Source organism: Neltuma alba, unplaced genomic scaffold (assembly GCF_004799145.2).
Source record: "Neltuma alba isolate B1F8T4 unplaced genomic scaffold, ASM479914v2 tig00003667_pilon, whole genome shotgun sequence".
Classification (NCBI taxonomy): domain Eukaryota; kingdom Viridiplantae; phylum Streptophyta; class Magnoliopsida; order Fabales; family Fabaceae; genus Neltuma; species Neltuma alba.
This window is the reverse complement of record NW_021633378.1, coordinates 3,623-16,017: the sequence shown is the minus strand read 5'-3', so window position 1 is coordinate 16,017 and position 12,395 is coordinate 3,623. Positions and strand designations below refer to the sequence as shown.

The 12,395-nt window shown below is 30.5% G+C and overlaps 1 protein-coding gene across 1 annotated transcript; it reads left to right on the top strand.

Moving 5' to 3' along the window:
• Nucleotides 1-10,122: 10,122 nt before the first annotated feature.
• On the top strand, nucleotides 10,123-11,685 carry LOC114742160 (nodulation-signaling pathway 2 protein-like). The gene has a single exon (XM_028930420.1). It carries the CDS (start codon nucleotides 10,123-10,125, stop codon nucleotides 11,683-11,685), a length of 1,563 nt encoding a protein of 520 aa, XP_028786253.1.
• The last annotated feature ends 710 nt before the right edge of the window (nucleotides 11,686-12,395 follow it).

The window sequence follows — 12,395 nt, the reverse complement described above, 5'->3', positions numbered from 1 at the left end:
TTTTATGGGACTTGGTTATAATTCTCTTTTTGGTTTACTCCATGATTGGTTAGGAAAAAACAAGAACGCAGTGACGTGTGAAGAGTGACGCAACGCAGGAATCGTGTGGTCATAAAGTGCTGTATGACCCGAGCCTCCAATCCGTGCTTTTTATTACGCTCTCTTGCTTCTTAATATAAAACCTGAATTATTAAGTTAATTTTAATTCTAAATATAAGATTTATTTTTTATATTTATTAGTTTTTTTAAATTATTTCTATGAATACTCTTTCAACCATAATCAAATAGAATAGGAAAGAATGATATTAATTAAATACTTTAATTTACAGTATTAGTACCACTGATCCTATACAAAAACTAATGCTATTAACAGAACAAAATTATAGAAAGTAACATATCTAATTAAAAACAGAAATGTATAAATGTATCAAATTAAAAATTTTAAAAAGTATAAGTAACTGCAAAATGCTTTTCGATTTAATACATTAAGAGTAAGTGTCTAAGAATGAAAAATCATTCAAAGCTTGGTTTGGTAGGAAGAAAGGTAGAGTAAATTTGTCGTAAACCAGAAAAGAATTAAGAAGGGAGTATTATTTATATTTGAAAAAAACTTTAAATGAAAGAAAGGAATATTTTGAATTTTCTTAATGAAAATACATGAACTACTACTTATTATGAGCGGACATGAAAATCACAATTATATAAAATATCCAAAAGACACTAAATTAACCATTATAAAAATATTTTCATATTCCTTCAACGAAAGTAAGAAAACATATTGAGGGCAAAAACAAAGTAAGTAAGAAAAGATTTTTGAATTATTACTATCATCTAAAAAAGAAATATTAGTATTTTTTTTAAAGTTTACCTTTATTTAAAATTAAAACATACATTTAAGAAATACAAATCCTAAGAAATTATTGATAAGAGTGGTTTTGTAAAAAGTAAATTAACTTTCCAACTTTTTTATGTAAAATTATTAATATTCCAACTTCTTTATGTTCCCCCTCCTTAATTTTTCTTTCCTTTGTCTTTCTTTGCTTTCTTCCCCTCATGATACTGATGGTTGTTAAAGGTATATTGCTTATCAGAACCATTATTCATTCAGGTATTGCTGGTACGAAGGAAATGGAGGAAAAGAGAAGAGAAGGAAGGAAAGATTTTAGTGAGTTTTATTTAAAAAATTAGAGAGGGGAGTTTTAAAATTATAACAAAAAGAAGAAGTAATATAAAAAAGTAATAAAAATTAATTAAATGCTTTTAATCCTACTTTTTTTTAAAAAAATTTCAATCGAGTTCATTAAAATTTTTTCATCATAAAATATAAATTATGTCAGTTTGAAAAATTATATAAATAATTTAAATTTATAATGTAAATTTTTCTAAAAAAAATTTGTTGCAAAAATTTATAACTTATTTAATTTGATCAATTGTATATTTATTTAAAGAATAAATCAAATTTTTATTCAATTTTTTATGCTTACATTAATTAAATTACTTAATTTTCTGGTCCAATATGATAAAAATATTAAAAAATAATATTTTGTAAAAATAAAAAATTAAATTAAAGTAAAGAAAAATACTTAAATTCTTTAAAATAGTTTTAGTCAAAATTTAGGGATTTTGTATTATAAATGGTCAATTAGTAAACAAAAAGTAATTTAACATAAATTTTAATTAAAAAAGCTTCTTTTTAGAATATTCTTAGTGAAATTAATAGTTTAAACTTAAATGTATGTTTTTAAAATAGAGAGAAGGTATGTGTAATTAAAATAAAATACATAGAATTTTAGAGTATTTTACTCTATATTTTAGCAAACTTCGGCCCCGTCATTTAGAAAACACTTACAAAAAAGTTTGCTTTTGGGGCTTTGCGTTGCCATCTTCTGTTTGTTGCCTTTGGTAATAAAGGTAGCGGGGTATTAAAATAAACATATAATACTTTTTTCAAGTTAATGGGATATTAACAAATTAATATATAAAGTAAGACAATGCATTAAAAAACTCTTTTCAAAGTAATCCTCTGGCAAGAATCATCAAAGTATCTTTAAAATTAATTAGCATTTTGATTGTCCAAGCATTAGTTGCTTTGGCAATTTCTAGATGTCATTTATATTAGATGTTGAGTTTTGAAGATAAAGTAATATTATATGCATATTTGCATGTTTAACTTAGTAATAACTTGAAATGCTAAGTTATTTAAGAGTCAGTAAAAGGATCAATTTTATTGATTAAAAACGAAGAGTACAATTATTAATAATATTAATAACTCGACTTTGGTATTATTGATCAATATCAATATGTCCTTCTTCTTTTTTTTTTACAAGATCCATGTCAATGTCGGATATGATTACATGACGCCTCTTTTTGATTCATTTCCTGAAGGTTGTGCAGCTAGTCATGAACTCTTGGGCCCATGTGGGATGGCCCAAGTCCAAGAGGGAGCCCAGAGTGAGGATTGATGGTGAATGGAATAGACCCAGAGGGTGCCTACAAAGCTTCAATCAAATTGGGATTAGGGTTTAATTGTAAGAAAAAACTGTTCTCTCCATTTTTTTTTTCATAGGAGAAAATTATACTACTCACATATATCAAGAGAATTCTGACTAATTTATGTTTTAAAAGTTTTTTCATGTTTCCACTTTTGCCCTCAATTAATCTCATTATTTTTTCATACTCTACTTTAAGGTGGGCAAGGTCATGATAATTTTCATAGAAAAGTACTCAAGAGATACTGGATGTTATTATAGCCCTCTTCCTCTTTAATGCTAATCTTGGTAGATGATGAAGTCCAATTCGTGTGCTTTGGTTCCTTTTGCTCTTTGTTTCTTTAATGTTTTTTATTCCGATTTTTGGCTGACAAGGGTTTTTTTTCCTTTTTCTTTTGTTTGGTTTTGGATCCGCAAATATTGGAACTTTTTTTGTGTGGCTCCAGAAGCTCTTTTTAATGATTATTTTCTTTAGTGAGAATATAGTCATATATTTGGCGAAGAATAAAAGGTGGGCCAAGTCTTTTTTATTCATCGATTGGGGATTATTTTTTTATTAAAAAAACTATTAATTACTCCTAAAATTTTACAAATTACATTGGCAACGAAGTGAGTATCTTTTGATCTTGATGTTAAGTATTCTTAATCTTATCAATATTTATGCGAATACACACACACACACAACTTCTGGGCTTTAATATAAGAGCTCATTTAACTTTTATTTTGATCCTTAATAGAAGACTCCAATCTATTTTGTTTTTCATATTTATTTATTTTTTTCAAGGTAGTTCTTGTAATAATGATAGTTCTAGTTATCAATACACTTGATTACAAAGATATCTTAGAAAGAACATCACCTATCTATTACAAATAACTAACTTAACTAGTTTTCTTAATCTACTCAAATCAGTCAATTAATTATTATATTAAGAAGAGAAGGTAGTATATATTAAAGTTCCGTTTTCAAGGGTAATAAATTCAAGTGAGTCAGTGTTTGTTCATTCTACTCAAGCAAAGTCGTGATTCAAATACATCCTCATGGCTTGACCTGATTGGATTCAAATTGATTAGAGCCTAAATAATGTGATTTCTTGAAACAAAAAGGCAAAAAGTTTATTTCCTACGCTCCAATTATCGATATCCATAGAGTATATACGTGGAATAGATAAACCAAAGTCTATTTCCAATTATTAAAAGGACTGATTGTTGCAAGCTAGACTCTTAATCCCTATTGTTACTATCGAAATTCTTTGGTCAAAATTTCATATTATTATATAGCAATTATGCTACAATATGTGTCCATGTAAATTTATGAATTTCCCGTCAAGATTCATTCCAATATGATAATGCAGCATTAGACCCCTCGCTTCCAAACTTCCTCCTTCACTCAGCACTACTTTCGAATCAAACAACTAATATATATATATATATATATATATATATGTATAGTTCTTATCGTGTGAGGTAATATTAAATATTACTCTATAGGAAACTTCCGCAAATTCTCTAGCTAGGCATGTAAGAGCAAATAACGGGTAAATTGATGGATCATGCCATTAAGTTAAAATAACATATCTTCTAGATTTTCCAATATTCACCAATATAACAAAGGAAAATAATTATGTAAAGTTACTCATATAAATCCTATCAAGTTTTCTAGTCACACAAAGTTATATGTTTTATATTTTTCATATGTGAGTTTATTATTAAATGTTAATATTTCAAAAATGGATTACATAGCTGTGTGTGATTGCAAAACTTAACATACCTGATATAAAAAATTTGATGTTAAGTATTATTCTCTGATGAATAGTGTTAATCAGCTTCGGTAATTAGACCACTATACTAATTCAATGCTTTACGTTGTCCTCGCAATTTCTACTATCATGTTAAACATTTGGCCAGTAATGAGTCCTCTGTGGGCTTTATGTTTTGTGATTGTCATGTAATCTAATTTTGAATCATATATCCTTAATTTGTCCTACAAAAATTGTTTACTACTACTTACGGTTCTTGATATAAACCCAGTAGACTAATTTGGAGAGATTAAAAAAATTAGTTAAGTTATTTATTTGTAATAAATAGGTATTATTTTTCCTAAAATACCTTTACTAATTATGTGTATTAGCTAAAACTACTATTTGATGAAATCTTTAACATATGCAATTACTACCATGGATAGATTACTTTTCAAAAAAATGGATAAATATACTAGTAAAAGAAAAAGTGGATTAAGATCTTATATTTCAGATCAATTAAAAGTCAAACTAGCTCTTATATTAAAGATTTGAGGTAGTAATTATCTAACTATATACATGAGATTAATTAGGTTAATAAACTTCTCACAATATATACATCAACGAAAATATAATAGACAATACTTTTAAAATCATAGGTAAGATAGTGTTATGATGGTCAGCTTCAATCAGAGACTGCCACATAATCGAAACATGAATAAGACAACTTCTGAATGAAACAGAACATCCTACAGATAGCTAGCCATACCTCATATGCAAATATTTTATGTATGTCGACGTTTATCATTGTATTTTTACGTATCAAGTTATTGAGTAATACTTTCGGTTGGCTGTTTGCTAGACAAGACAGAGAATCTTTATGTACCTTCCATACAATAAAGTTTAATTAATATGGGAGCAAATTAACATTACATGCATCTTCCTGAATTTACATATACTCTAATTAATAATATCTTTTTCAGTTGTTAATGTTTTGATAGCACGTAGAGAGATGCTTCAACGTTCGGGCTATATTTATATAAATATATACATATATATAAAATAAAGAAAGAATTATTGTAAAATGTTTTATTGGCTGACCCATTACGGGAATCAGTTGATTGGATGATAATTGATAAAGGAACGCATATATATGGGAACCAGTCAGTGCCTATCTCTCATCGTTGTGGAAATAAGATGAAATATAATTTCAAAAGTCCAGATTTGAAATTTTCATCCAAAACTTTTTCAATAAAAAGTCCTTTTAAATTCCCTTTTTACAAGAAATAATCACTCTTGGTGTTTCTGAGTATAAAAAAACAATTCCTCTTTGTTTGAAATATCAAACTAATCTTTTCATTTTTATCCTATTAAAAATATCTCACTTATTATCTCTTTACAATAAACTTTTACTCATTATCGCTCATATAGTACTCTCTTTATAAACATGGATATAATTAGAAAAATATGTTTATATCTTACACACTTACTACTTTTAATCAAATTTAAGTAACATTTTGAACCGCATGATTTATGATAAGGGGCAGAGGGAGTAGTTAAGATATTATTTTTATTTTAAATTTTATACATATTAAAATATTCTTCATAAAAATAAAAGTTAAAAAATTAAAATCAATAGTTATGAGTTTTTGGTATTGATGGGAGCCTTTGTCGTTTGCCTTGGGATTCCTAGTCAAAAATAAATCTAAGCAATGCAATATAGTGCAAAACTCGGATCATTTTACTTTGAAGAGTCTTTATTTGAAATCCTAAAGAAACTAAGTATCAAAAATATAGAATTGACTCAGTGACTTGGAAAGGGATTGATTTTCTTTTTAACTAACTAATTGGCAAAATTTAAAAGGATGCAAAATGAGTAAATAATTTTTGGATTTTTAGTTTATAAAATAAATATGAACGAAATAAATAAAGAGAATTAACAAGTGATAGCAAATGAAAAAGCAATCCTCTAGCACAATGATTAAGGTTATTATTACTTCAATTAATTTAGGAGTTAGTTAAATTCAAAAGACTCCAAGGGTCACCCCTTAGATTCAGTTTAATTAGAATAATCAACATCAAGCTACCTTGCATATTAATTACTTACAACGAAACTGTTTCAGCACAATTAGCTAAGGAGAACCAAAGAAAAACAATTAACATTTGTAGTCCAATAACCAAGCCACATTGAATTACCATTAAATATTCACCATAATTTCAAAACATAATCTAACCAAGTACAATGTAAGGAAATTAAAGTTAATCACAGTATAATGTCAAATCTAATCAAAGATTCCAGCAGCTACAACCAATCTCAACACAAATATAAATCATTACAACACATTCAAATATTGCAAAATTCATTCTAAGACCTAAAAATCATTATTATAATGAAAGAAGTAAAGATTGGAAGAGCTGAAACTCCCTTTTGAAACTCTTAGTTCAAGCCATAACCATTACTCTAGAGAATTGGAAGTATTTGGCTGCTCCTGACCATCACTATAGCTCCACCAAAATTCCAATTTGGTACAGCCATGAAGAACAATGAAGATGGAATCTGGAGGTATGATTTTGCCGTGAGCTCACTGTTTTCTGATCCTTCGTTCTGTCTCTGTTGGCTGCCACTCTTCTGGTTCTGTTGCGCAACGCGGAGAGGAAGAAGATGATGAATAGTGCCACACACGTAGCCGCCAAGTGCCCCTCGCGTCCTCTAGATCTGCCGTCAACTCGCACCCTTGCGTCCAATGAAGATGATGAGTATGAATAGTTGAATATTAGGGATGGGGGCCAAAACGTTCCGTTTTGTTCCCTCTTTTTATTATTTTATTTATTTATTTTTATTTTTAAGCCTTCCAAAAACCTGCAATCAAAATTCAAGAATAAGATAGCATTAATTGCCCTTAAAAATCAGTTAGTCATAATTAAACCAAAATATGACAATTTTTCTCCTATAAAATAATAATTCAAAATAAAACATATTAACTCAATTAACAATCAATTAAGAATAAAAAGACTAATTAAGTTGACAAAACCCATATAAAAGATATCAAAATACAAAAATAATTGAGTTTATCAGGTACTTATTACTTTGTTTAGCATCAAAATTTGTTCGCATAGTTGTGAATGCATCACATTATTATCTATATCTTATATTATTAACAAAAAAATTTGAATCTTGAAATCGTCTGCTGTGTATCAAGTTCATTTCTCAATGGCTTATTGTGAAAAGCTTGCCAATTAGAAAAGAGATTACGACTTCGTGTAAATTTATTTATATATAATAAAATAATATATATAATATTTATAAACCATAAACAATATGACTTCTTCTAATGAATAGTTGATAAATCCTGATTTTAACATATTATTTGATATCCTTTTTGAAGATATTTATCAATTAAAGTGAGATAAATTGCATTAATTGTGAGTATTCTGAATCAAATATTGATTGCATGAAATTAGAGATTTAATAAGAGATCTTATCATATTTTTATCTCTTTTTAAATAATTGATTTTGGGTTTTATGATAGTATCTCAATTTATCTTTTGCAGGCCTTAAAAATAAGGAAATAAAGATCATAGAAAGCTGAAAGGAAGAAGAAGAAAAAAAGGAAATTGGAGACGCAAACAACTTGGATATCAAGGCATCAGATTATGATATTATTATGGATTAAAAAAGAGGCCGCCCAATCATCCTTGCTCCTTCAGATTTGATTCGGATATATCTCCCCTCCTACACGCAAGACCACGCCGCCACCTCCCCCCATTCCTTTCATATATATATACCACCGCAACGCACAATCAAGGGACCCCTCACTCACACCCCTTCACGTCCTTCACACCGAGCCATACCTACACCACACTCATACGCTACCTTCGTACGCCGCCACACCAAATTCTTTCTCCACCAGTTTCGTCCTTTTCCCTTTCGGCCATATACACTCCTTTACACCCTTCCCTTCACGCATACACCACCACCGCAACACTTCAATTTCAATCTTCCAAATTCATCTTTCTTCTCCTCCATCTATCCTCTATGGCTACTGAATATTTGGCACGAGTTGTAGCTTGGTTAAAGGCTATGAGAGGCTGAGTTCGCTGTGCTCTTCGGGATTGAATTCAATGACTTGAGTTTGGGAGCTACAAAAGGGGAGTTTAATTCTAGTCCTTAGTTTAGACTATTTTGTTGATGATTTCTGGTTTGAAGTTTGTTATATTTGGTTTAAAGCTAAGAGTTGCTAGTTGTAATTCTTGGTTTGGATTGGAATTGCTGAGATTTGGATTGGTATTTATAAGTTTGAGTACTTGGTTTATACATATATTTATGTTTATGCCTTTGTTAAGTCATTGTTAGTGTGATTTTTATGCGAGTTGTATAGAAATTATGCTTGAAGTGAATTTAACAAGTAATTAATGTTCTAGTTGAGTATTAATTTAAAAGGAATAACTTATATAAACCAATCTTAACCACTTAAGTTACTCCCATATCATTAAACAAGCTAGGATAGTCATTGATTCATTCCTCAAGAGCATTCTTGTTATTGATTTCTTACAATTCAAATTTGCATTTTTCATTCTTTCTTAAAAGTACCAAAAAAAAGTAGTTTAGATTTATTTCTTACTCTCTTAATTAGTTTTATTAATTGAAAAATCCTTTTTCAACCCCTCCTTTCAATTCTTTGTCACTTAGTTAACTAAGGAATTAATAAAAAGCTCCTCAAGAGACTCGACCCGAGTTGTGCTTTACTGTATAATTTGGTTTTATTTTTGATTTAACCCAAGGCGACTAAAAAGGTTCAAATCAATAATCCTTGCACACTTCATTACCCTTTTTAGTGCGATATTTGGATGATGCATGGGAAATATATAAAGTACTTCTCTAATCATAAATGTAAGACCTATGTTATAAAAATAAATCTTACATGTAGGACCAAGAAGTACAAAAATTTATTATAAATCATGTTATAAGCTATAAGACATAACATTCAAGCACAAGTAGCCATTTGGGTGAAGCTTCTGAAACAACTTTCTACTGATATGAAACGTAATTGTGAAGGAAAATGACTTTTTTTTTTGGACCTCAGAAAATGACATTAATTGTTATACTACTAACTAATTAATTGTTACGTAAAATATCCAAATACTTAACATCAGAGGTTCATACAAGACACTCAAGGCTTGCCATGGCCACTCTCTAGGAATATATATAAATATGCCATAATTATGAAAGTAGGCGTAAAACAAACTTATCTGTCATTAATATATAAGGATTGACGAAATTCTTCATTTTTATATTATCTATTCTAATACAAAATTATATTCCGAGTACATTTGTTTATCGATATTAATGACTAATCTATGCAAATAATACACACAATCTATCAGTTCAGATGTAGAACACATTTAATGCAAGTTAATCTACTCTTCCAGTCCCTAATATAAGACCCTTTTAACTAATTTGATTAGATTAAGGAAGTTAGGTAAGTTAGTTAATTATAAGAAAAGTGATGCATTTTTCCTAAAACACCATAATCATCTTTCTTAATACCCCTCTCCCTCTTCTACTTGATTATGGTTGAGGGAGTATCCATATGGGTAATTTAGAAAAAATTGATAAATATGAGAAATTGGTCTAATATTTAGGACCAAAACCAACTCAAGAATTATGTCTTATATTAAGGACATGAGGAGTACTTGTGAAACAAATTTTTGTATATATAATGACAAACTTTCTTCTTCTCCTCTAGCAAGCTAACTACCATGTAGGAATACTGATTTGTTTTCACATGGTCCTTTGATTTCGCCTATAAATATTCAGAGAGGCCATTCACCATATCAACTCATAAACAAGAGTCTCTTTCTTTCTCTTCAACGTGTAGAAAAACCAGAATATAAAGATGGAGCCTGAGATAGAGCATTCTTGGTCGTCCTGTGAAGGCATAAGCTCAACTTTTGATCATGTTGAGTCTTTGGACTTCAACGTGGACGCTCTTTTGTTCCCCACTTCAGAGGATGCTTCTTCTGGAGTCTTCTGCACTGATCATGTCTATTTCCCTGTTGATGAACTCCCATCATTGATTGATGATTTCTCCATGGATCTTGATGCTTTTGATCCCACTTTGAGTTCTCTAAGTCCGGGTATTTTTCATGGATGCCCTGAAGAAGGTGAGGGAATAAGCTTTGCTTCCCAGAACCCGTGTTTTCAGAGAGATGTTTGGAGTCCAACCACATCGAAGCAATCAGGCATGTCTACAGTAGTACAAGCACCACCATCACTGATCATACTAGGAGAAGACATGGAGATGGAGAACCAGTTGAGTCTTCCTCATCTTCTGGAAGCCGTTGGAGAAGTCTTAGAGCAAGGACAGAACACACTTGCACAAGTGATTCTGAGACGCATCAGCCACAAAGTAAGCCCTCTTGGTGATCCCCTTGAACGTCTGGCATTCATTTTGTCCCAAAATCATGATGATGCAGATCAAGGGAGTTTCATCAAACAGGAGGCCTACAGGAGCTTCCGCGACTTTTTCAAGGCTATCTACCAAGGCCTCCCACATGGAAGAATTGCTCATTTTGCAGCCAATTCAGTAATTCTAGGATCCATACCAGCTGATTCAGAAGTGATACATATAATAGACTTTGATATGGGAGAAGGGGGTCAATGGCCTCCATTGATGGAGGCTATTGCTCAACAGCACAAAACTTTGAAACTGACTGTTATGACATTGGAAGAAGAGGAGAGTCCAGATATTGGTTATGTTTCCACTCAATGGAAATTTGAAGAAATCAGAAGGAAGCTCTATGAACACGCCAAATCATCTGGTTTGAAGTTGAAGGTGGAGGAACAGAGGATCGAGGAATTGGTGACAGAGCTTAAGAAATTGAACAAAAGGAGTGGGCATGGAAATGGAAAGAGAAATTTCGTGGCCTTCAATTGCATGGCGGGTCTTCCACATATGGGAAGGGTCAGAAGTAGGAGACATGTCTTGGAATTTCTACAAGTAGCAAAGGATTTCATCAAAAGCTCAACTGCCAACAGGGGAATTATATCTTTTGGTGATGGAGAAGCCTGTGAGAAACTGAGAAACAGCACCGATTTCATGTCCTTCTTTAATGGCCATTTGGAGCATTACCATGCTTTATTAGAATCCGTAGAATCAAATTTCCCATTCCAATTCTCAGAGGCAAGAACAGCTATGGAGAATCTATTCGTGGCGCCATATATATCATGTGAGGATTGGCTTCGGAGGTGGGAGGAGATGAGACAATGTGGGAATGTTCAATCAGAAATAGAGTTAGGGGGTGGAAGCTTGAGGGAGGAGACATTAATGGAAGTAGGAGAAATGTTGGGACGAATGCAAGGGTCGTACGAGGTTAAGATTGAAGGCAATAATGGCAATGAAATGGTTCTGCAATGGAAAGGGACGCAGCTTCTGAGAATTTCAACGCGGGCAAATTAAAGCTCAACGCCGAAGCAGAAATTGTCATTTCCCCTCTTATTGTGTATATAATTCTGATTCAGTTTGTAAAGATTTGCTATTTAAATTTGTATGCAATGCATGTGAAAAAAAATTATAAATACATGCTCATTGTATTCTTACCCCATTGCAAAATTGATTATATCCGTTGAAAAGTTAATAAAACAGTAATGTTCTGTTTATGAAGTACAGTTAAATAACTATAATTAAAAAAAAAAAAAGAATAAGAAGATACTAAATTCATGACTTTTATTCTAAACCCTGAATCCAGCAAAATTGTCAAGTTTCCTTACGATTTTTGTAATAACTGTGAAATAAAGGCTTTGCCTTGACGTTTATGTTTCATTCATAAGCATGGTAAATTAACGTCACATAAGCCAAAATATGTAATAGTGCCTCCTTTAAAACTTGTTCTGAATCTTGCGTATTTTTTTAACACTTTTGGAGAGAGATTGTGTATGTTACATCTGGCTTATATTCCTATAATATAAGAGTTAATTGACTAATTTGAGTATATTCAATGAAATTTGTTAAGTTAGTTATTTGTAATATATATATGTTATCTTTCCTAAAATATCCTTGCTAATCATATATATTAGCTAAAACTACTATTTGATAAAATATTTAATATGGGCAACTATTATAAAAACTATCTTAAAAAATAGATAAATATAAGAAATAAAACGGATTAA